The sequence below is a fragment of the Dendrobates tinctorius genome, unplaced genomic scaffold, assembly GCF_039654945.1.
Source record: "Dendrobates tinctorius isolate UK_male_01 unplaced genomic scaffold, ASM3965494v1 ptg000272l, whole genome shotgun sequence".
Classification (NCBI taxonomy): domain Eukaryota; kingdom Metazoa; phylum Chordata; class Amphibia; order Anura; family Dendrobatidae; genus Dendrobates; species Dendrobates tinctorius.
The window spans coordinates 13466090-13492879 of record NW_027361939.1 but is presented as its reverse complement, the minus strand read 5'-3'; the positions used below and the strand labels follow the sequence as shown (position 1 = coordinate 13492879).

At 47.0% G+C, this 26790-nt stretch overlaps 1 protein-coding gene across 1 annotated transcript in view; it reads right to left on the bottom strand.

The window, feature by feature from the left end:
- CNNM4 (cyclin and CBS domain divalent metal cation transport mediator 4) overlaps nt 1-14888 on the bottom strand; it is a 38290-nt gene extending 23402 nt beyond the window's left edge. Inside the window, exons 1-3 of the mRNA XM_073559545.1 lie at nt 13796-14888; nt 5621-5984; nt 2696-2839 (exon numbers count right to left, since the gene is read on the bottom strand). Coding sequence (XP_073415646.1) covers nt 2696-2839; nt 5621-5984; nt 13796-14818 — 1531 coding nt within the window. The 5' untranslated portion in view covers nt 14819-14888. The remainder of the gene's footprint in view (nt 1-2695; nt 2840-5620; nt 5985-13795) is intronic.
- Between the last annotated feature and the right edge of the window lie 11902 nt (nt 14889-26790).

Here is a 26790-nt window from a genome sequence, read left to right as displayed (position 1 = left end):
GTTGATGCCATTATTAGGAAATGGAAAAAACATAAGATGACTGTCAGTCTTGCTCCGTCTGGGGCTCCATGCAAGATCTCACCTTGTGGGGTAAGGATAATTCTGAGAAAGGTCAGGAGTCAGCCCAGAACTATACAAGAGTATCTGGTCAATGACCTAAAGAAAGCTGGGACCAGTCTCAAACATTACCATTAGTAACACTACGCCATCATGGATTAAAATCCTGCAGGGCACACAAGGTTCCCCTACTCATGCCAGCACATGTCCAAGCACGTTTGAAGTTGACCAATGACCTGCTGGATCATCCAGCATAGGCATGGGAGAAGGTCATGTGGTCAGAAGAGACCAAAATAGAACTTTTTTTGTATCACCTCCACTTGCCATGTTTGGAGGAAGAAGGATGAGCACAACCCCAAGAATACTGTACCAACCATGAAGTATGTTGGGGGAAACCTCATACTTTGGAGATGTTTCTGCAAAGTGGAGAGGACAGCTGTAACGTATCGAAGGGATGATGGCTTGAGTCATGTATCGCAACATTTTGGCCAACAACCTCCTTCCCTCAGTAAGAGCACTGAAGATGTGTTGTGGCTGGGTCTTCCAGCATGACAATGACCTGAAACACAGCCAGGGCAACTAAGGAGTGGTCCCATAAGAAGCATTTCAAGGTCCTGGAGTGACCTAGCCAGTCTCCACACCTAAACTGAATAGAAAATCTTTGGAGGGAGCTGAAACTCAATGTTGCCCAGCGACAGCCCCGAAAACTGAAAGATCTGGAGAAGATCTGTATGGAGGAGTGGGCCAAAATCCCTGCTGCAGTATGTGCAAACTTGGCCAAGAACTACAGGAAACGTCTGACATCTGTAATTGCAAACAGAGGTTTCTGTACCAATTCCAAATATGAATTTCTGTTTTTCTATTGCATCAAATACTTATTTCATGCCATAAAATGCAGTTTAATTATGTAAAAATCATATAATGATTTTCTGTTTATTTTTAGATTCTCTCACAGTTGAAGTGTACCTACCATAAAAATTACAGCCCTCTCCATTCTTTGTAGGTGGGAAAACTTGCAATATCGGTAGTGTATCAAATACTTATTTTCTGCACTTTATATTTGGTAGGTGGGGAGGATGGATGTGATCCCATTGATCAAAAGGTCACCAGTGTGTTGGATGGGGCAGTACAGAGACGAGCGGTTCGATTTGTGGGACTCCGTTCTAGCGACCAAGTCAGTGGCACTTGGCAGCCAAGACGAGAGGCGCAGCATTTGATTTGTCAAGTCACACAGATTATGTTGGACCAACCATGGCCAGCCAACAGGCGAGGATGCTGAAGGTAACAGAGGAGAGCCTCTCAGCTAGCTGTCACTGACCTGGACCGGAATCCCACAAATCCATCCACTCATTTCTAGGCAGTACCAACCATGTAGGCACAACCACCAATACACAGAAGCCGCTCTGCCTGGATAAACATGCCACCACAGCCCCTCATTGTTATAAGCAGCTGGGTGAAGGGTGGGGGCGCCTCACAAAGTAAACTAATGTCGTCCGAACATGCATACATCAGCCTACAGTCTAATGTGTATGGGGGCCATAGAAAGAGGATAATGGGGTAGAGAAGGATCAGACATGTCCGATTTTGGACTACAGATTTGTGATGAGCGCAAATGCTCATCACACGAGTTTGCCTAGGGTGCTCAAGTGACATGTTTGAGTCCCCGCAGCAACATGTTTTGTGACTTGTTTTTTTGCTGTGTAACATGAGAGCATTGCTTGACAAAAATGGGCAATCCCCGCATGGTTTGTGGCTGTCTAACAGCTGAGTAGCGTGCGGGGACTTGTACATGTCACTCGAGCAGCCGCGATACTCTGTGCACTCTAGGCAAACTCTAGTAAGGAGCACTTGCACTCATCATTACTGCCAATCCTTTTGCTCTTGCTGAGACAGGCCGCGGCTAGGAGTCGTCTGACGGCAACTCTCACGGAGAGCACAGCAGAGCAAACACCGTGTATGGAAATTTGGGCGAGAGAACCAACAGCCGAACAATTGGGCGAACCATCAGCTGTATCGTAATGGAGGCCCTGAGTCTGTACCAAGCATTGATCGATTATAAAGCTAAGCCATCAAGGTCTTAAGCCCACCAAACACAATAAATATCTGTGGGCCATCTGCCCGACCTTACAGCGCTCGTGTCAGCGATGCTACTGTGGTTTATCTGCCGGACTGCAAATGAATTGGCCATCAGAAGTCCGATGTGCTGGATCCTTTTCCTGGCATCTACTGGCAAAGAGCCGGGAGACTCCAATATACTTTGGACCGTGCACTATGCCGCTAATATTGGCATACTTTACTTCCCTTTCAATTTTAGGCCATGAGGGCTCCCAAGACTCAAGAATTGGCAAAACCCATTCTGTTAGGACGTTACCATAATAATCCACCGGCATCTTATGGAAATAAATGGCTTTTCGTGATCGGAGAGCTGGTATCAACCAAATAGTTCCCGGCATTTCCTGAATGCTAGGACCCCCAGTTCCCAGACCCTGTGTCATCTTTAATAGGTCTTTAAACATCTTACCAATATGGACGTCATCTACTTTATATAAAGCAGCATGGATACTACCCATAGGAGCACTTTGGGGGGGGGGGGGGGGGGGGGAATTACTGGGTTCATCGATGACAGGAAGCAACTTACTATAAAGATCCGATTCATCCAGGATCTCGGATTTGATGATTTCTTCTATGACATCTTCCAGGGTAACCAGGCCCATCACCTCGTAAAACGGGTCTCCTTCTCCGTCGTTGTTCACCTTCTGCACGATGGCCAAGTGAGACTTTCCTTGACAGAATCAGAAGGAAGTCATAATGAATAGGTGTTCAACAAGCTGATGTAATGCTAACGTACCACCTCTAAGCCTAACCACGGACCACCCAAGTCTTACAGGAGATCACCGCTCACACCCCACCCTGCCACATCCACACAAGCCACCACAGGGAAAGAATGTGGAGCTTCTGCCATAAACATCTCGCAATAACCAGTTATTCCGAGAGATAATTAAGACGATGATTGAGCAATGTTCCCAGCTCCTATACAATAGGCACAGTGTACACGGGATATAACCCCGGCTGCCAGCGCCAGGCAGGTAATTACATCATGACGGGTAATAAGGCATGGACAGCTCTGCAGCGTCCTTCACGGAGAACACTCGACTTTTGGACTGAGGACGAGGACAGCGGTGGATCTGTGACTGCTCAAGGTCAATCTGCATCAGACTAAACACAAACGTGATTTATTATTATTACTGCACCCGTCTAGAGCAGACGCCAGCAACCTGTTACTTGCACACATGTATGCGACCTTGGAAGCGGGCATGTGTTTGGATGAGATATACTGGCACCAGAATAAAGGGGCTTTAACAATGAAAGGTTATTGTGAAGTAGGCGGCATGCTCAAGTCACAATAACCCTGCAGCGTTAACAACTCCTTTGTTATTCCAGAGAAATCTGTGTTTTTTCTTAATATGTAAATGATCTGTTAAGATCTACAGGCCGGACATAGATCTCCCCGAAAATGTTACTTTAAAATAAAAGGGGGCGTTACCAGTGTGAGACATGTAATGACTGACAGTCCACTCTCCAAATCTACGTATCTCACACTGGTGACGCCACCTTTCATTTAAAATAATCTCTGGAGGCAGATTCTCTGGGAGATCAGTCCGTATAAAAGGACCTTAAGAATCCCTGATCGCAATGGTCATCATGTGGCCACATGAGGGAGACTATGCAATTGCTGTGGGACCCTCCTACTGGCGGGAACAGTGCCAATCTTGATAAATTTTCATATAGCCATCTATCTTTCAATACAAACTTTGGTCCCGATGCATCAAGACTGGTGTTCACTGGTTCACGCCGGTCTTGATGAGATGTGCTGGAGTCAGATGTTCAGGATTCAAGAGGGGGTACAAGGCTCTTCATAAATCAGGAGAGCCTGACATTTGGCGAGTGCCTCTGTGCGCTACGGCAGAAATTTTACTCTAGTCAGGGACTGGAGAGAGACATCTGTTGCACGGAACGCCACAGGGGGTCGTGAATTAGACGAGCTGTGGCATCACAAGTGGCACCTACATTATGGGAATTTCCAAAGCTTTTACAACAATTGTGGAGTAACAGCTTTGAAGAACGGGGCCCATTATGTGTGTTTGGTTTCTACCGAAATCATGCTGAACCATGTCCCAGCTTTAAAGGGGTTGCCAATAAACATACATTTTATCATCCATCCTGTTGATGAGTTTGAGGTCCGATTAGCGAAACCCCATCTGATTAGTAAAACGAGGGGTCGAAAGTCCCTTATGTGAAAGGAGCAATAGTGAGCATATGTGACCATTAGCTCTGTATATTTTCTCTCTTAAGTTACCTACTTTTATATTTTAAATAGTTAAAAAAACCTCAGAACTTTGAAAAAAAAAATAATATATTTGCTTTGAGTCACTAATTTGAGACCAGTATGTTTTTTCTCTTTTTTTAACTCCCCCACCCACCATCAATGGAGATTTTTTGCCCCACGTATGTTGGGAGGGGGTTAGACAGCTTAGCCAAAAGGTGTCTATAGAGAACGTAAATTATCAGCAATTCATACAGATTAGCAAATTTTGGCCCAATTGTAATGTCACAGATTTGCTTTGTGACTAGCCAGCCAACAACATACACTGGGCAAATCCATCGGAAATTTGCTTTTGGGGAATTTAAAAGAAATTTTTCCACAAAAATAAAGATTTATTTACATAGAATTATTTATTTTCCTATGAGCATAGATGCGATAAATGATAGATCTCTTGGATGGGGGCCCGGTCTGTAGTAGAGATATAGATTCTAAGCCTGATGGATGAGTATAGGACAGAGCGCACACTGTACTCAGGATGGTGGCCCTGATGATTATTATACGAGATAGCCAAGATTAACAATTGAGTTTCTCTCTGTAAGAGCAGATTTCTGCAGATCGGTGAGGGAGTTCTGGAGTCATAACCCCACCAATTTCATATTGAGGACCTATCCAATAGAAAGGTTATTAACCTCTTTAAACAACTTTCTAAATAGACCACTATTCTGTTGTAGAGTCTGTGCAACTCCTTCACATAGCCGCCTGTTCTGCTGATATAGATCCAACAGGATAGTGCTATTAGAAAAAGAAAACACCTGTAATCTGCATGTGAGATCACACACGCTCTGCAGAGAGAAATCCATTACAGAAACAGGAAGGGGTAGATCCTACCAGCAGAATCAGAGATCTTATGCATTCCACCAGGGTAAAAGGGAATCACACAGTGGCTGTATCAGAGCAAAGACACGTAAAACAATTCATGAATGACGATGTGTGGCTGGATGAGAGCTGGTGCAGACAGCAGCATCGTGGACACAGACCTTCATTCCAGCATGTATTACTGTGAAAATAAGCAAACCAAATATCTGGTGTATGAGGGGGGGGGGGGGGCTCTTAAAATAAACCACTAACATATGTAACAATTATTTTTCTTTGCCAAAGTGTCAATAGCCTCTTTCAACTCAGAAAAATATTAAAAATCTGGTCCCAAGTACACATTTCCTTCACTAAACAGACACCTACCCTTCTTGAACTCCTCCAGCACGGCGTCCAGCTTGGTGTCACTGAATACAAAGTGGACCGGGTGACTGTAGAAACGTGTGATGGTGCTCAGAGGGGTGCAATCGTCAGGATCGACAAAGGCCAAGTCTTTGACGTAGAGGATGTCCACAATGTTGAATCGCTCATTCTCAAACACGGGAATACGGGTGTAGCCGCTCTCCATGATGCTGGACATGGTGTTGAAGTCTAAAATGGCATCACTGCGCAGCATAAAGCAGTCCTCCACCTTGGTCATCACATCCTCCACCGTCTTTGTGCGCAGTTCTAGAGCCCCCTGAATGATGTTCATCTCTTCCCGGACAAGGCCACTATATGGTTCTGTCACCTGAAACCAAATTGAGCAGATGTGGATTACACAGTTCATTCAAAACTAGTTTGCCAAAAATTACTCATCCTATCCCAAATTACACTGCCAGACCTTACTGACTGACTCTTGGGGGTTGGGAGTGGAGAAACTCAACTGTTACACGTCACCATTGTGCCAGTGGTCCCTACCAGTCTATTAGGACTACTGCAATGTCACCACTGCAGCCAATCACAGGCATAGCTAGGGACACTAATATAGAGCATAAAACCCATGATTGTCTGCAGTGGTCACATGTATGCAAGAGACCTCAGTGATGAAGTTTTATTCCAATATGCCCAATAACGGGATGAATCTGTAGTATCCGGCCGTGACCATTATAGAAAATGATGGAGCTGCTCTGTTCTGGCATCATCCAAGACCTTCCACCCGGCACGAGAAAGAGCTAATCAGCGGGTATGCCAGGTGTCACACCACCACCGATCAAATATTGATGGCCTAACCCAAAAATAGGCCATCAAGAAGAAGATACTGACCACTCCCTACAAAACACAAATATCCCAGTTTATAATCTGTAGGTGTATCCAAGGTCTACAGATATTATGATCGATTGTCTTGCATCTGTGGTCTAGAAGTTGACGTACATCAGAGATATACAGTGGAAATAAAAACGCTACACACCCCTGTTAAAATGCAATGCGTTGTTTTAGTTCTTATAATACTTTGTTGAAGTTCCCTTAGAATTTTTGGCAGTATTCAGACTTTTTGGGTAGGAGTCTACCAGTATGGCACATCTACAAAATAGCAATCTTTGCCCACTCTTTCTTACAGTAGTTCCAAATCTTTCCCATTGCGAGGGAATCTCCTGTGAACAGCACCCTAGCTTGCAAAAAAGGAGACCAAGAGTCGTCTTAATAGCTGTCTACAAATATCTGAAGGTATGTCACAGTTTAGAGGGATCATCATTCTCATTTGCACATGGAAACACTAGAAGCAATGGGATGAAACTAAAACAGGAGATGCAGATTAGATATTAGAAAAAAAACTTTTTGACAGTGGAGGTGATCAATGAGATGAACAAGCTGCCATGAGAGGTGGAGAGTTCTCCTGCAATGGAAGACTTCAAACTGGTTTAGTGCATTGAGCAGGAAGTTGGACACGATGACCCTGGATGTCCCTTCCAGCTGTAACATTCTATGACTCAGGCGAACCTTAGATTTTCAACTGGATTGTGGTCGGGGCCATTCCAAACCTTGAGGCTGTGTGCCCACGTAGCGATTTTTAAACGTTTTTGCCACGATTTTCGGCGCGAAAACGTTTAAAAATCGTGTACAGAACGCCCCCCATGCATTCCTATGGCATTCCGCACATGCTGTGCTAATGCTGCGCTTTTTTCCGCGGCGGAATCGCATCGCAGAAAAAAATCGCAGCATGCTCATTCTTTTGTGCGGAATCGCAAAGAATTGCCGCGATTCCGCACCCATAGGAATGCATGAGAATCGCTTACTTCCCGCATGTGGCTATGCCCACCATGCGGGAAGTTAAGCGTCTCATGTGCGGTTGGTACCCACGGTGTGGAGGAGAGGAGACTGTCCTCCAGGCCCTGGATAACATACCCCTGTAAAAAAAAAAGAATAAAATCGGGGTATATTTACCTTCCGACGTCCCGCGCTGCCATCCCGGGCCTCAGCGTTCCCAGTAATGCCTTGCGGCAAGGCCCTGTGATGACGTAGTCTCGCGAGATCGCTATAGCAATGCGAGACCAACGCTATCACAGGTCTCGCAAGGCATTACTGGGAACGCTGTGGCCCGGGATGGCAGCGCGGGACGCCGGAAGGTAAATATACCCCGATTTTTTTATTTTTTTTAGCATTTTAAAATTCTTTTACTTTTGATGCTGCATAGGCGGCCTCAATAGTAAAAACCTGGTCACACTTGTCAAACACTATGTTTGACGAGTGTGACCAACCTGTCAATCACTTTCCAAGCGATGCTTCAAATCGCTTGGAAAGTGCTTGAATATCGCACGCGAAAATCGCGGCAAAAATCGCGATCATAATCGCGGTGAAATCGCGCAGAAAAAAAACGCGCAATTTCTGGGAAGGAGTCCGGTTTTTAGTATCCGGAGTAAAACGCTATGTGAGCACATAGCCTTAACCCTCTGGGAAAAGCATTCTTTTGTTGATTTGGAGGTATGTTTAAAGTCAAAGTAGTGCTAAAAAAGTAAAATTTCTCTTCATCTTCAGTTTAGCAGAGGCCTGAAGGTTTTGCTGCAAAACTGACTGATATTTGGAACTGCTCATAATTCATTCCACAGCACAAAACCATAATGCTGCCTCCACTATGCTGCACTATGGGTTTGGCTTTGCACCAAATGTACTTTTTGGAGTTCTGGCCAAAAAGTTCAACCTTAGACTCCAACCTTAACACATTTTGCCACATGTTTTTGAAAAACTAGATGTAGGTTTTGGCAAAAAATAACCAGGGTTGGATGTTTTTCATTGTACTGAAAGGTTTCAGTCTTGCCACCCTACCTCACAAACGAATACAGGAGATTGTTGTTACATGCAGAACACAACCAGCACTTGCCACAAAGTCCTGCAGCTGATTAAACATGTTGTAGGCACACTGACAGCAACCCAAACCAATTTTCTTTTCGGCCCTTTAGCAATTTTGGAGGGACGTCCAGTTCTAGATAATGTCACAGTTGTGCCAAATTTAAGCCACTTCTTGACAGTCTTCAGTGTTCCATGCATTGGAAAATGTTTGGTACCCTTCTGCTGACTGATAACTTTAACCAATGAGAACCCTTTGCCGTGTTATAAGTCGCTTATAGAGTGAGCTCAAATACATCTCAATTATAAGACGGTGTCACAGATTATGGGCGAAAAGTTCTGAAAAGATTCTTCTAGATAGGATTTTATTTTCCTAGGGGTGTGTAGACTTTAAGGGCACTGTATATAACCAGAACGTCTCACCCTACAGTGGCGTATGGTGCATACCTGAAATTTGGAGAATTACATGCCCTCAGTTATTCCAACCATAGAAGATCTTCCGCATCAATTTGGCCAAACACCCCCACAGAGACAAACGACTGAAAAAAGACCATGTGCCCCTCTGCTCACATACACATCACTTTGCAGACTTGGTCATCATTTCAAGGGCAGATTCGGGCATAACTACTGTACCACACGCACAATACGACTAGAGCAGAGACTGAATCCCTCCAGTATGTCCTGTCCAGGGCAGGCGCCATCAGCGCTGCAGTCAGTCATGTGCACAATGCTCCGCCTACTGCCCAGGGTTTATCTAAAAGTTTTTTATAGCACGTTTTCTTTGTATCACTTCTGAACAATCAGTCATCACAACACAAAGGGCAGAGTGATTACTGTGCAGAGAGCAGATAACCCAGAGGTATGGCCAGCCGAGAGACCGCCGCTGGGAGCCAAGACTATTAATACCTACAATAAGAGAAAAACAGACCCAATGCAACAAAAAGGAGGGTATTCGGAGGAAACAAAAGTAGGTCCATCATCAAAAAAAAAATAATTGTATGATCTAAGAAAACTAGTAAAGGATGAGATAAATAGAAGTCACGTCAAGTTTTTTTCAGGAGCAAAATAATGATCTATAAGGCCGAGAGCACGCGATCCGGAAGTAGCAGCGCTCTGGACGCAGCACATGTCCGCTGCCACAAATCATACAGCTGCAGAGACACATCTCTGAGCACGCCCAAGATACTGAAAGAATACCCGAGCATGCTCAGAAAACTCGAGTAACGAGCACACTCGCTCATCACTATTATTCTAATTTACTGAGATAATGACTTTTGGGCTTTCATTGGCTGTAAGCCATAATCATCAACAATAACAGAAATAAACACGTGAAATCGATCACTGTGTGTAATGCCTCTATATGAGTTTTCCTTTTTGTATTGAAGAACTGAAATCAATTAACTTTTTGATGATATTCTAATTTTGTGAACATCACCTGTAACTCATCATGCTCCCCTGATCACGCTGATTGCCGGCCGAGCAGGGGAGAATGAGGAGAGCCGTCGTCGGACCCTTCAGCGTTAACTGTACTGCTGCTTCTTAAGTGCTGGTACGTGTGGTACCTCTACCAGCTCCACACGTATTACACACATGGACACTGATCCCTCCTGTACCGGAAATATCAGGACATGTGAAACTGGACCAATTTTGATGACTGCCAGCATATTTACGTGGAATAATCGGAAACAAGCGTTTTTGTGAGTGTAGGATAATCTGAATGGCTGCAATGTTGACTATCCAGGGTTTTCATTATAGCTATAAATTAATCGGAAGAAGTGCCGGGGGCAGGTAGTTCAGTGGCTGGTTGGGGCCACGTGGGCAGCCCATAGCCACCGACGTACAGCGTGGCAAATCTCAGACCTACCTGCTCTCGGCACCTCTTCTGGATTAATAGGCCTAGAGTGTTGTCAAGATTGCATACATGACCACAAGGATGCGATTTACACAAACGCAGTCATGTACTGACTAGACTAGGAGGCCTTGCTGAGCGAGCAATTTATTTTAAAGGAACTCTGAAAATCATTTCAATCTATGAACGAGTGTTTGTCTGGTTGATCAGCGCCCTTTCCCAATAATCAGCCACAGAAAATGCACCTTATTTATGGAGGCCGATCGATCCTGTGTATCGGGGGGGATAAGGCTCTCAGCTGAATACTTCGGCCAACAGCCACCCAACAAGCAAAACGCTCCTACGTCCGCTAATTGGCTTGTGCCGCCAGCATAAACATCACCTCATGTAAGCGGGGGAACGGTGTCCATACTGTATGTGGTGGAACGATTGGTCTCTCCCCATATCATTAGTATCCGCCATGAAACGAGCGCCAATCCCTAAACATATGGTGTTACACAGGCTAAGGCCTGTTTCACACATCCGTTTGTGTCCATCAGTCAAAATCCGCCGTTTTGCAAAAAAAACGGATCCGCCATTTTTCTTGGCGGATCCGTTTTTTTTCCCCATTGAGTTGCATTACCAGTGGATCTTGACGGATGGCCATCCGTTGGATCTGTTCTTTTGTGGATTCGCCAAAATTTTGACGTCCGCCAACATGCCCGAACCGACCATGCAACGTTTTTTCGGGCAGCTGGATCTGCATTTGTCACTGCGCATGCCCGAAAGCCTTCACTCAGCCGCAAATTAACCCTAAACTCTGTTCTGGCGGCTGAAAAATCTCTCTCTCCCCCCCCCAAGGCAGCGGTTCCTTTAAAATTCTTCCTTTGACGGATCCGTTAAAATAACGGTCCGGTGCCAAACGTTGTGGTCAGTACAGGAACGGATCCGTTATCCGCCATTTTAGCGGATTTTGACTGACCAAAAAAACTGCTGTGTGAAACAGGCCTAACTGGACTGCTATGCACATGAGACCGTGTCAAGCAGTGATCATCTCCTGCTAAAATTTTGTGACCTTCCAAAGTGTCTTATGCCGGTATTCTGAGGTAAAAACTTTGATGAAATGGCAAATTTACTTTATAAAGGGAACACTGAATGGTCCAACCACACGAAAAAACAAGGCGGTCCGGGACCTTTATCATTTTGGCACATGGGGCCCAAGGACGAACAGGCAGTTAGCTGACAACTACCTGCCTGTTCTGCCTGGGAACGCTCTCCGGTGGTGCAGTTGGCGATTCTCCTGCTTCACTTCACCTCTCACCAGCTCTGGCCACAGCATGTCGACTGTCAGTCGGCTTCCTGCAGTTAGTAATTGAAAAGCCGACTGTCAATCAGCATGACATCGGCAGTCACGTCCTGTCAGAGCAGAGCGGAGGAGAAGATGCTGCTCCGTCGATGTGATTTCAGCAAAAGCAAGAAAATTACCGGAAGGAGCGAACTATTCCTGGATAACCTCTTTAAAGAAGAAAAAAAAAAAAAAAAAGAAACCATGATAAATATGGTATAATAAACATACCCTCGTGCATATAATAGACTCCTTACAATGGAGGATCAAAAGGTCAGCAAAACAGGACACCATCAGGGTCACTAACCACATATACAGTTATCAGCGCCGCTCTGCTCCTTTTCTCAGCGATGTCACCGCTCCTCAGGTCATCCGGATCACGGGGTGTGAGACAGAAGTCTCTTCTACAGATTTATTCTGACCCTACATAGACTTACACTGTAAAAGTCACTTCCAGGTCACGCAGAGCATAGTGTGACCCGGAGAGAGTGAAGAGCAGTGATGTCACAGAGAAGAGGAGAAGAGCGGCGGTAGGGGAGTACATTACTACAAATACTACATACCCAGGGTGAGGGGGTGATGACCTTCATGGGAGGAGTCTTTACACCCTGACCTGTACAGTCAGAATATACGTCAGTCGCTCACATCCGTCTCGCTGCAGAGACACAGATCCATATGGGGAGTTTCTGTATCCCAGCTACATTGGCTGAGTTTCATCACTAGGTCACACGTCCCACTGTGTCCTGATTTTGCCAGAAGTTGGCACCATAAAATGAACAGCAAATGGAACCCCCGCTGGATGGCTGGCCATATTGGGCCCTACACTGGCCCATCATAGAGAGGGTCACCAACACCACATTTATATCACAGACATCGTGGCCACCACAGATCCGGCACATAACGAGTCTGTAGAGCAGAAATAAGACCCCACACTGGAGCACAGGGTGACCCTGACCACAGTACACACTTGCTCATATTAATACTGATCTCTCAACACGTACATAGGACGTTCTTCAGGAGAATCAAGCTGGTCTACAAACTATCCGGGGGGGGGGGGGGGGTCACACGATCCTCCACAGAAAGGAACTTATTATACGCCTGATACTTGGACGGTCATACGTCTTCTGCTCTTACTCTTTGTAGGATTGTTAGAGGAGATCTAATAAGTACTTTTCTTTTTATATAGGTGGATTTTTGTGGGTTTTTTTGTGTTAAATACCGGTCAGCTTTTCCTAAAACGTCACATTGTGTTGTTCCACTATTTTAGTCCTCCTGGCAACATGAATAAATTGACAATGGGGTGTTACCAATCAGGGACATGTCCGGAGACATTGATACAGCCCAATCAGGGCTGGCGGTATTAGACTGGGGACACGCCCCTTTGACAAAGGAGATGGTAAACAAAACATTTGTCTGAATATTCAAGAATTTCTCAGAGGAACCTCACAAATCAAAATTACTGAGCCATCAAGTGCTGGCTGCAGGAAATGGAGAGAATCACAGGTGAGTCAGGCGATTCCTTCCTTAATCCCATTCCCTGCAGCTAATGTTATTTCATAAACTCTACACCGTACAGGAAGCTGGAGGGTGGCCGGTATGTGGGGGAGCGAGCCGGGGGGGTCCAATCACTCGCCTGATGAGGTTGTGTGAGTGTACGCCTGAGGAAGGGGCAGGTTCTACCCCGAAATACATAGCAATAAATTGGAAGTTTTTGATACCGCCTGAATAACCCTTGGTCAGCGGCAGCGCCCAGGAACCACCGCACTCCTCTTCCCTTTATTTATTGTAGGGTGGAAAGGAAAGTTCGACATTCTGGATTGTTTTGATCCAGTCTAAAAATCAGACACCAAGCGAACCCCCTAATAATGAGCGGGGCCCTGCTTCCACAGACAGATCCCAGCACGGATTTGTGGAGGTCTCAGACTGCAGGATCTCCCACCACCAGAACATACACAGGTGGTGGGAGTCATTACTGGAGGTCCCCCCCCCCAGACAGGCAGTCCCTGCTGGCCAGTAATCATCATCAGCCTCAATGTTGCAGACTTGTCTGACCCCTGTAGTGATCCCCCTCCTTACCCTCGGCACCACCTCCCCCCTCACCCACCTTGAGCATCTCCAGCAGCTTCTCCCGGTTGTACACGGTGCCGATCTCCTGGCCCAGGATGCAGTCCAGCAGGCGGCTGACCGGGTAGGCCAGGGGGAAGGTGACCACCATGAAGAAGCGGGTGAGCCACAGCGTGTTGGCGCCCACGGCCAGGCCGTGCCGGGAGCACAGGGACTGGGGCACGATCTCGCCCAGCACCACGATGCCCATGGTGGAGGCGGCCACAGCCCAGAGGCCGGAGCCGATCAGCTCGTCCAGCAGGGTGGTGAGGGTGGTGTTGACCAGCACGTTGCCGAGCAGCAGCGAGCACAGCAGGTAGTTCCCCTTGCGCCGCACCGGCTCGATCTTGGCCGCGTACCGCCGCTCCCGCTCGGATCCGCAGCGCTGCACCACCCGCAGCTCCATGGGGTCCAGCGCCATCAGCCCCAGGTTCAGGCCGCTGAAGATCCCGGACAGCGAGAGCAGCACCACGATGATGATCGCCTGCAGCCACACCGGCATCAGCGGCCTGTGCTCCTCCAGCACCCGCAGCCGGCCGTCCGGCCCCGGGTGCAGCGTCCAGGGCAAGCCGCGGCCCCGGCGGGAGCACAGCGCGTACCGGCGGGAGCTCTGGCTCTTCCGCAGCGGCAGCACCTCCAGGCGCAGCAGCAGCGCCGCCCGGCCGTCAGCCTCGTCCGTCACATTGGAGCCGGCGGGGTCCCGCACCAGGTCCCGGGTGTCCTGCAGGCAGCTCCGGTTGTCCTGCGGGCCTTCGGACGCCTCGGTGAAGGCGATGAGCTGGTCGCTATCGGGCCGCAGGTACAGTCCGTAGAAGCGGAGCTGAAGCCGGCTGCCCTCCCGCACCTCCAGCTCTCCGGTCGCCGACAGCTCAGACTCCCGGTCACTGCCCTCCAGCCGGAAGCCCAGGATGAGGGGCAGCTCCTGCGGCGAGGAAGCGTTCTCCTGAGAGGCGCCCGGCGCCGGCAGCAGGAGGAGGAGGAGGAACGTCAGGAAGCCGGCTGTAGAGAGCGCCAGGCCGGCCATAGCTTGAGTGACGCTCCGGGAGCCTCCGCCGGGTGTGCGCGGGACTGACCACGCCCCGCCAAGGATAAACCACTCCCCTTATCTTCATAAAATACCGCCCACTGAGCCGCTGTCCTACCCCGTTTCCCCAGAGTAGACACGCCCTAAGGAGGGCCCGAAGTGTTCCCCGCTGAGACACGCCCCAGAGCCTGACAGCTCACGCCCCTCTAATGTGACACACCCCGCAATCCTGAGTAGTCATATGGGGGAGGTGGGCGGGGCCATAACTGGTGGGCGCCTGAGAGGTGGGCGGGGCCAAAGCGATGAGCAGTTGGAAAATAGGCGGGGTCAGAGCTGTGTGTGACCAAACATGTGGGCGGGACTACACTATTATCCGGAGATGGGCACGGCAAAAGCTATGGGCGGGGCCAGAATTGCAGCGCAGATACTAGGAGCAGCAGGCCGGCAGTCACGGCGGGATGGTCCGGGGAGGCGGAGGTGGCTCCCGTCATGTCTCCGCCCTGGAGGCGGCCCACTGCAGATTTACAACATTTATTTTATTTATTTGAAAATAATGAGAGATGTAGAGAGTCACAAATCACTGTACTGTGCACGGCGTGTGCAGGGACCGATCCACAGGGCAGGGGGTAGCCGGAGGGCCGTCACAGGGGGCTGTGCTCTGTGGACTGGTGTCTGCACACTCCGTGCACATTATGCGACACACGCCTGCCCCCTCCCGGTGGGGCCCTCCTGTCAGCTCGGAGGCCCTGAGTACCCCCTATAAAGTACTACTGCTGCGAGAACCTAACGCCACTAGAAAGTAAAAATGCCCCAGATCCCCCTTACACTAAGTAATATGGTCCCATTACTGATATCTCCCCTTATAAGCCAAAATGCCCCCTAAGTATCCCCTAAACAGTTAATAATGCCCCTAAGTATCCCCTTAAGAATATAGTGTTCAGCACAATGTAATAATGCCCCCTGAGTGTCTTATAAGTGATGCTCCCCAAAAATGAGACTCATCCCAGAGATTTCTCTAAGGCTACTTTCACACTAGCGTCGTGTGACGACGTACCAACGCACGTTGTGAAAGTTTTGCACAACGGGGGCAGCGGATGCAGTTTTTCAACGCATCCGCTGCCCCATTGTAATGTCTGGGAGGAGGGGGGAGGAGTTTCGGCCGCGCATGCGCCGTCGAAAATGGCAGACACGACGCTCAAAAAAGGTTACATGTAACTTTTTTTGTGCGTCGCAGCCGCCAAAACAAGACGCATCCATCGCACGACGGATGCGACGTGTGGCCATACGTCACAATGCGTCACTAATGCAAGTCTATGGAGAAAAAACGCATCCTGCGGGCAACTTTGCAGGATGCGTTTTTTCTCCAAAACGGCGCATTGCGACGTACGTCACACGACACTAGTGTGAAAGTAGCCTAACAGTCCCTGTTCAGCCGGCTGCTCCCAGCCATCACGCCGCCTCCGGCAGGACACTGACGTCTCGTTGGTGGTCTGGTCGCCGTGGCACAGCAGGGCCCCTGGCGCACATCTCTACTAGTGCTTCGTTACTACGGATCGTGTAGCGCAGCCCTCCCCCGAGGATCCAGGGGTGCCCTAGGTGTGGGCCATACCCCTTTCCTTCCCCCTGCTTTGATCTATTCTCCCCAATGGCTTTGCACAGCATTTCTTGTTGGTTCTTCCATTTGCAGACCCTGCACTATGACCGGTTTCTGACCCAGGTACTGGGGGCGACCTGCCTGTGCATGGACCCTGACTCTGCTCTACAGCCCGGCCGCTCAGTCCACCATTGTCCACTAGAATCAGCGCCATTCCTCTCCCTCTAGGATAAGCATAGGTGACATCTGCCCATCATCAGGCTCCACCGCCATTGACATCGCAGTGAGTTATGTCTCCCGACTTGCTGACAGTAAAATGAGCTGTTGGAATGCAAACAGAAGCGTAAGTCTTCAGCAACCAAAGGGCGGGGAGATCCTTCATGTGTCCGATCATCTGTACAAAGGAGAGGGACGTCAGGAAGTCACCGCGAAAAGGGACATCGGTCAAGGGCAAATTCCGGAATGGAGCGTTCCTACTGTAACGATTCCATGGGAAACGGCAAAGTCGCTCAGAACTTATGGTCAACATGGATCACTAGTAGAGATGAGGGAACGTGCTGGATGAGGTATTATATGAGCATGCTCGGGTGCTAACGGAGTGTCTGTGGCATGCTCGAAAACATGTTCTAGTCCCTGCAGCTGCATGTATTGCATCTGCTTGACAGCCACAACACATACAGGTATTCCCTAACAAACAGCCAATCCCTGCACGTGTTGTGGCTGTCGGGACATGCAGCCGCGGGGAACCCAACATATTTTTCAAGCACGCCGAAGACACTTCGTTAGCACCCGAGCATGCTCAGAGAACACCTTACACATTTGCTCATCACTATTAACCACGCGTCACCACTCTGGTATCTAGCTCATTCTTATATTCCCCAAGATATAATCATTCCAAAACTTCTTTTCTTATAACTCCAGGTTGTGCTGTTCCTCTGTTATTTCACGTGGACATTTTTGAATAAGTTGACACATGGGTGTTTTCGGTTGCACAATTTAAGGACGCAGTCAGGTGGTTGTATAAATCAGGCCGAGATCGGAACGCAATGCTTGGACTGACCGGAGGCTCTCCCCAATCCGGCGTGACAGCCTCATATATTTCTATCCAGCGGTCACGCTCTGGTCTGGAGAGCCTCCGGTCAGTCCAAGCATTGCGTTCCCATCTCCGTCCAATTTATACAGACGTGTGACTGCACACTAACACTGTCCAATCAGAAATGGCACAATCGTCCCTTTGTAAAGGAGAGTGGTAACACGTAGTTGTTAAAAGGGTTGTTCATTAAAGGAAAACCCTAGTTTAACCCCTTAGTGACAGAGACATTTTTGTACTTAATGACCAGGCCAATTTTTACAATTCTGACCACTGTCACTTTTTGAGGTCATAACTCTGGAACGCTTCAACATATCCCACTGATTCTGAGATTGTTTTTTCGTGACATATTGTACTTCATGTTAGTGGTAAAATTCCTTCGATATGATTTGCGTTTATTTATTAAAAAAATGGAAATTTGGCAAAAATTTTGAAAATTTGGCAACTTTCAAACTTTTAATTTTTGTACCCTTAAATCATAGAGATATGTCACATAAAATACATAATAAATAACATTTCTCACATGTCTACTTTACATCAGCGCAATTTTGGAAACAATTTTTTTTGGTTAGGACGTTATAAGGGTTAAAAGTTGACCAGTGATTTCTAATTTTTCCAATAAAATTTTCAAAACCTTTTTTTAGGGACCACCTCACATTTTAAGTGAGCTTTGGGGGCCAATATGACAGAGAATACCACAAAGTGACACCATTATAAAAACTGCACCCCTCAAGGTGCTCAAAACCACATTCAAGAAGTTTATTAACCCTTCAGTTGCTTCACGAGAACTAAAGCAATGTGGAAGGAAAAAATGAATATTTTACTTTTTTCACAAAAAAATTACTTCGGAACCAAACTTTTTTATATTCACAGGGGTATCAGGAGAAAATGGACCACACAATTTATTGTGCAATTTCTCCTGAGTATGCCGATACCCTGTATGTGGGGGAAAGCCACTGTTTGGGCACATGGCAGGGCTCAGAAGGGAGGGAGCACCGTTAAACTCTTTGAATGCAAAATTGGCTGGAATAAATGGCGGGCACTATGTTGCGTTTGGAGACCCCCTGATGTACCTAAACATTGGAAACCCCCCCAATTCTAACTCCAACCCTAACACAGCCCTAACCCCAACACACCTCTAACCCGAATCCCAACCCTAACCGTAGCCCTAACCACAACCCTAACCCCAACACCACAACCCTAACCCCAACGCTACCTAGCCCCAACCCTAACCTTAGCCCCAACCCTATCCCTAGCCTAACCCTAGCCTCAACCCTTTCCCTAGCCCAACCCTAACCCTAGCCCCAACCCTAACCCCAACCCTAATCCTAGCTCCAACCCTAACCCTAGCTCTAACCCTAATGGAAAAATGGGATAAAAATATATGATTTTATTTTATTATTTTTACCTAACTAAGGGGGTGATAAAGGGGGGTTTCATTTACTATTTTTTACATTTTGATCACTGTGATAGGGTCTATCACAGTGATCAAAATGAACCAATAGGAAAAATCTATTGTTGCCAGGTGCCAGCCGGCAGATCTCGGTGGGTGCACTGCGGATGCACCCGCCATTTTCTTCCTGGGAGAAGATGCCGATGGCCCGGTGTACAGAGCCAGAGGGGCCGGGGAACACTAGATGTACTGGGGGTCATGGCGGACCCCATTTCTCTCTCCACTGATGTGCTAGATCAGTGATGGCAAACCTTTTAGAGACCGAGTGCCCAAATTGCAATCTAAAACCCACTTACTTTTCGCAAAGTACCCTGAATACTGAGGTTTTAAATTAGAAGGATAACTCGTACATTAGCGCGCTATAGAGTCAATATAAAAGAGCTTGTAAAGTGCTGCACTCTAAGGGTATGTTTCCACGGTCAGAATTTGCTGCAGATTGGATGCTGCGTACGCCCACAGCATCCCGATCTTACAGCATAGTGGAGGGGATTTTATGAAATCCCATCTCCACTATGCGTGCAGGGACGCCTCTGGCATCCCTGCGTATACGCACATGCGGCACATCTTTGTAGACCGCAGCATGTCTATTTATCTTGCGGAGACGCTCGGTCTCCGCAAGATAAATAGCACTGTTCAATGAACACATGCAGAATCACCGCACGTACAAGAGGGGCGGTGCTTTGGACGGAGCAGGGTGTCCGCTGCGTTCAAAGCGCAGAAATTCCTGAACGCAGAGACATACCCTTAAGCTGGAGTCACACATAGCGACTTACCAGCAATCCCGACAACGATATCAAGGTGTCAGGATCGCTGGTAAGTCGCTATGTGATCGCTGGTGAGCTGTCAAACAGACGGCTTCACCAGCGATCAGCACAGCGATGCCGCACGCCTGTCACACACAGCGATGCGTGCTGGCCAGCAGGAGATCAGCGACGAAAAAAATGTGCAGAGGTTTCTTGCAGTAATACCGGCAGGGGGGCCGGTCGCTGATCGCTGTCACACACAGCGATCTCACTGGTGAGATCGCTGTTGTGTCATAAAAGTTGTGACTCAGCAGCGATCTCGCTAGCGAGATTGCTATGTGTGACTCCAGCTTAAGCCTAAGATACTAGCCACCGATTGTAGTGAAGGTCTGTTCTTGAGAATGGAGAGGATTTTTACTCAAAAGTAAAATTGCAGCGTTGTTTGTTTTTACAACCTTTTTGCAATTGTAACCCTTTATCATGATGAGAATAAACCCTTTAAGGCAGGGATGTCAAACTCAAATACACAGAGGGACAAAGTTAAAAGCTTGGACAAAGTCGCAGGTCAACCTTGATATTGTTAAAAAAAATGTCTACAATTGAGGAAGATTTTCCTTATCAAATAAAACGATTAACTTTTGGAATTATAGTGGAATAATATAATACGTTATGTAACAGCAGTAAAAAGCATACGGCCCAATGGCCTAATTTACATATGTAATATGTAATAACAAAGGATAAAAAAAATCAATAAAACAGATAAAGTATGATGCAAATAAAAGTGCTCCAAAACACAGTATGATACAACCACAGTGAACTCCTCCACACGCACAGTATGATGACCCTACTGTACCCTCAGTTCCCCCAACAAAGAATGGTGATCCCATCACAGTATGATTCTGCAACTGTAATCCCCACACAGCCCTCCATACAGTATAACAGGCACATAAAGCCCTCCGTACAGTATAATAGCTCCACATAGATCTCCATACAGTATAATGGCTCCACACATAGTCCTTCATACGGTGTAATGGCCCCCACATAGTGCTCCATGCAGTATAATGGACCCACACAATGCTCCAACCTGTATAATGGCCTCACATAGTGCTCCATACAGTTTAATGGCCCCACACAATGTTCCATACAGTATAATGGCCCTACACGATGCTCCATACTATATAATGGCCCCACACGATGTTCCATACTGTATAATGGTCCCACATGATGCTCCATACTGTATAATGGTCCCACATGATGCGCCATACTGTATAATGGTCCCACATGATGTGCCATACTGTATAATGTCCCCACATAGTATTTCATACTGTATAATGTGCTCACATAGTGCTCCATACAATATAATGACCTCACATAAAAAAAATTAATACCGTATATACTCGTGTATAAGTCGACCTGAGTATAAGCCAAGACACCTAATTTTGACACAAAAAAGTGGGAAAACTTATTGACTCTAGAATAAGCCGGGTATGCATTGTCCCCTAATCCCTTTTCTGGTATACATGGTTCCTTATCCCCATCCTTGTCTGCATGGCTCCTCATCCCTGTCTTTGTCTGCATGGTTTATCATCCCTATCCTTGTATGCATAGTTCGTCATCCCTATCCTTGTATGCATGGTTCGCCATCCCTCTCCTTGTATGTATGGCACCTTATCCCCATCCTTGTCTGCATAGCACCTCATCCCTGTTCTTGTCTGCATGGCTCCTCATCCCTATCCTTGTATGCATGGTTCGTCATCCCTCTCCTTGTATGTATGGCTCCTTATCCCCATCCTTGTATATATGGCCCCCATGAGAAAAGCATTAAAAAAAATCCTACTTACCATCCCTGCGCGCCCTTGCAGCATCTTGTTCCTGTGCCAGCAGCCTCTGCAGCTGAGCAATCACATGTCCCCGCTCATTAAGGTAATGAATATTCTATGGACACTTCAGTGGACATGCAGGTCTTGTACCCATCCATACTTTCCTGATACGCTTCATATATCCTCTCTCATTTAGTCTGCTCCTATACGTAGTAGCATTTCATCAGACCCAGGTTCTCTTGCCTTGTCCATGAATGGTTTGTTCCAGTAGCCCATTTATCATCAGATTGTCCTGGTTCCTCGACATCTGACACGGACCTTGTTAACCCCTTCACGACCAATGACGCCACATAGGCATCATGAAAACTGGTACCAATCTGACCAGTGACGCCTATGTGGTGTCATGACTTTAAAGCCCCCCTGCGGGTCGGTGACCTAGGTCACTGAAAGGTCACCCGACCCGCAGATACAGGGGGCTTTGTACTTCACCACGGGGGGCGTGGCTTCGCCCCCACGTGGCTACGATCGCTCTGATTGGCTGTTAAAAGTGAAACAGCCAATCAGAGCGATAGTAATATTTCATCAATGAAAATTGATGAAATATTACAATCCAGCCATGTCCGACGCTGCTGTAGCATCGGACATGGCTGGTGACACCGATCCGGCCCCCCCCACCGGTTAACGGGGGCGATCTGCCCCCGCCACTGAATGACAGCAGCGATGTGCCGCCGCTGTCATCATCTGCCCTCCCCCTGCCTTCCGATGGCCCCCCTCCCACCCCCCGGTACTCACCGAGTGCCGCTATGGCTCCCGGTGTCCCATGGTCCCGGACCATGGGCGCCGCCATATTGGAAAATGGCGGGTGCATGCGCAGTGCGCCCACCGGCTGCAATTTCCCTTCATTCATTTTGATCACTGTGATAAACTCTCACAGTGATCAAATTAGAATGAAAAGTAAATAAACCCCCCCCCCCCCCGTTTATCACCCCCATAGGCAGGAACAACTAATAAAATAAAGAAATTATTTTTATTTTTATTTTTCCATTAGGGTTAGGGCTGGAAAGAGGGTTAGGGTTAGGGGTGGAATTAGTGTTAGGGTTGGAATTAGGGTTAGGGTTGGAATAAGGCCTCTTTCACACATCCGGTTTTGTAATCCGACACGATGCGGCAAAATTTTTAATAACCGGATCCAGCACCGGATCCGGTTTTGTCCCATAAGCTTTCATGGTCGCCGCATCGTGCCGGATGGTTATGCGTCGTGTCCGGTTGTTGCCGAACACGGCATAAATTAGCCGTCCGGCATCTGCAAAAAACGTTCCCTGCAACGTTTTTTGTCAGCGCCGGACCGGCTTTTTCCACAGCGCATGCCCGGACTCTGTGAATGTTAACCCCACAAGTGCCCGGCGAGAGAGAGAGAGATCTCTCTCTGTCACCCGGACACTTGTGAGAGATCTCTCTCGCCGGGCACTTGTGGGGTTAACACTCACAGTGTCTGGGTGAGAGAGAGATCTCTCTGTGGGGTTAACCCCACAAGTGCCCGGCAAGAGAGAGAGAGTCTCTCACCTGGACACTAAGTGTTAACCCCCCATGTCTCTCTCTCTCCACCCCCCTCTCCCCTCCTATCCTCTCCTCCCCTCCCTTTCAGCAGGGCTGCCTCTGTCCACCTCGTCCTGCGGCTCCTTTAAATAATGTCCGAGCCGTATCTCTCGCCGCACACACATCCGGTGTCACGGCTGCAGGCCGGATCCGGCGGCCCGGCTTTTTGCCGCACACCGCCGGACCCCACACACCGGATGTGTGAAAGTAGCCTTAGGGTTAGAATTAGGGTTAGGGTTGGAATTAGGGTTAGGGTTGGAATTAGGGTTAGGCTTGTGGTTAGGGTTATGGTTAGGGTTGGGATTAGGGTTAGGGGTGTGTTGGGGTTAGGGTTATGGTTGGGATTAGGGTTAGGGATGTGTTGGGGTTAGGGCTGTGGTTAGGGGTGTGTTGGGGTTAGGGTTGAAGTTAGAATTGAGGGGTTTCCACTGTTTAGGCACATCAGCGGGTCTCCAAACGCGACATGGTGCAACCATTGATTCCAGCCAATTTTGCGTTCAAAAAGTCAAACGGTGCTCCCTCCCTTCCAAGCCCCAACGTGTGCCCAAACAGTGGTTTACCCCAACATATGGGGTATCAGCGTACTTAGGAAAAATTGCACAACAACTTTGGGGGTCTAATTTCTCCTGGTACCCTTGGGAAAATAAAAAATTGGGGGCTAAAAATCTTTTTTTGAGGAAAAAAAATTATTTTTTATTTTCACGGCTCTGCGTTATAAACTTCTGTGAAGCGCTTGGGGTTCAAGGTGCTCATCACACATCTAGATAAGTTCCTTGGGGGGTCTAGTTTCCAAAATGGGGTCAATTGTGGGGGGTTCCACAGTTTAGGTAAATCAGGGGCTCTGCAAATGTAACATGATGCCCGCAGACCATTCCATCAAAGTCAGCATTTCATAATGTCACTACTTCCCTTCCGAGCCCCGACGTGTACCCAAACAGTGGTACCCACCCACATATGGGGTACCAGCGTACTCAGGACAAACTGGACAACAAATTTTGGGGTACAATTTATCCTGCTACCCTTGTGAAAAAAAAAATATTGCTGGCTAAAAATCTTTTTTTGAGGAAAAAAAATTATTTTTTATTTTCACGGCTCTGCGTTATAAACTCCTGTAAAGCGCTTGAGGGTTCAAGGTGCTCACCACACATCTAGATAAGTTCCTTGGGGGGTCTAGTTTCCAAAATGGGGTCACTTGTGGGGGGGTTCCACAGTTTAGGTACATCAGTGGCTCTGCAAATGTAACATGATTCCCGCAAACCACTCCATCAAAGTCAGCATTTCAAAATGTCACTACTTCCCTTCCGAGCCCCGACGTGTATCCAAACAGTGGTTTCCCCCCACATATGGGGTACCAGCGTACTCAGGACAAACTGGACAACAACTTTTGGGGTCCAATTTATCCTGGTACCCTTGTGAAAATAAAAAAATGCGCACTAAAAAATAATTTTTTGAGGAAAAAAAAATATTTTTTATTTTTACGGCTCTGCATTATAAACTTTTGTGAAGCACTTGGGGGTTCAAAGTGCTCACTATGCATCTAGATAAGTTCCTTAGGGGGTCTATTTTCCAAAATGGGGTCATTTGTGGGGGAGCTCCAATGTGTAGGTACACAGGGGCTCTCCAAACATGACATGGTGTCCGCTAACGATTAGACGTAATTTGCATTTCAAAAAGTCAAATGGCGCTCCTTCCCTTCTGAGCCCTGCTGTGCGCCCAAACAGTGGTTCCCCCCACATATGGGGTACCAGCATACTCAGGACAAACTGGACAACAACTTTTGTGGTCCAATTTCTCCTGTTAGCCTTGTGAAAATTAAAAATAGCGTGCTAAAAAATCATTTTTGAGGAAAAAAAATTATTTTTTATTTTAACTGCTCTGTTATAAACTTTTGTGAAGCACTTGGGGGTTCAAAGTTCTCACTACACATCTAGATAAGTTCCACTAGGGGTCTAGTTTCCAAAATGGGGTCACTTGTTGGGAAACTCCAATGTTTAGGTGCACAGGGGCTCTCCAAACGCGACATGGTGTCCGATAACGATTGGAGCTAATTTTCCATTCAAAAAGTCAAATGGTGCTCCTTCCCTTCCAGACCCTGCCGTACGCCCAAACAGTGGTTATGACCACATATGAGGTATCAATGTACTCAGGAGAAATTGCTCAACAAATTTTAGGATCCATTTTATCATGTTGCCCATGTGAAAATGAAAAAACTGAGGCTAAAAGAAAATTTTTGTGAAAAAAAAAGTACTTTTTATTTTTTACAGATCAATTTATGAAAAACCTGGGGGTTGAAAGTGATCATTATGCATCTCGATAAGTTCCTTGGGGGGTCTAGTTTCCAAAATGGGGTCACTTGTGGGGGAGCTCTAATGTTTAGGCACACAGGGACTCTCCAAACGCGACATGGCAACCGCTAAATATTCCAGCATATTTTCCATTCAAAAAGTCAAATGGCGCTCCTTCCCTTCTGAGCCCTGCCGTGCGCCCAAACAGTGGTTTATGACCACATATGAGGTATCGGTGTACTCAGGAGAAATTGCCCAACAAACTTTAGGATCCATTTTATCCTGTTGCCCATGTGAAAATGAAAAAATTGATGCTAAAAGAAAATTTTTGTTGGAAAAATTAAAATGTCCATTTTTTCTTTCCACGTTGCTTTAGTTCCTGTGAAACACCTGAAGGGTTAATAATCTTCTTGAATGTAGTTTTGAGTAGCTTGAGGGGAGCAGTTTTTAGAATGGTGTCACTTTTGGGTATTTTCTGCATATAGACCCCTCAATGTGACTTCAAATGTGAGGTGGTCCCTAAAAAAAATGGCTTTGTAAGTTTTGTTGTAAAAATGAGAAATCGCTGGTCAACTTTTAACCCTTATAACTTCCTAACAAAAAATATTTTGTTTCCAAAATTGTGCTGATGTAAAGTAGACATGTGGGAAATCTTATTTAGTAACTATTTTGTGTCACATAACTCTCTGGTTTAACAGAATAAAAATTCAAAATTTGAAAATTGTGAAATTTTCAAAATTGTCGCCAAATTTCTGATTTTTTCAGAAATAAACGCAAAAATTATCGACCTAAATTTACCACTAACATGAAGCCCAATATGTCACGAAAAAACATTCTCAGAATCGCTAGGATCTGTTGAAGCGTTCCTGAGTTATTACCTCATAAAGGGACACTGGTCAGAATTGCAAAAAATGGCCTGGTTATTAAAGGGATTGTCCGGGCTTTTAACATAATCTCAGTACATATCTGGGCTGCAGAATTGTGACAATAAGTAATTTACTTTCTGTCACTAGTTTGCACGGTTTTCTAGATATTCTGAATAGAACGTCCAAGGGGGGGTGTTATGGCATTGAAATGAGAACTAGTCGTAACCTCCTACTCTACTCCAAACATGCCCTCTATATCAACAACCCCACCCTCCATAGCTACAGGCCCTCCCCGTCCACATGAAGCAGCCCTCATCACACAGTAAGGAATTCTTCCCCTCCAGCAGCCTCAGTGCAGAGAGCAGCTGCTCCTCCCCCAGACACAGGCTGAACAGTGTTCTATGGAAAGTGAAAGTAGTGAGGAGTGAAAATCGTCCTGTATTCTGGGCCACTCCATGATTACAACACATAACTCATTATCAGTAATTCCTTCCCTCGCTGTCCCAGGCTGCTGGCAGCAGTGAG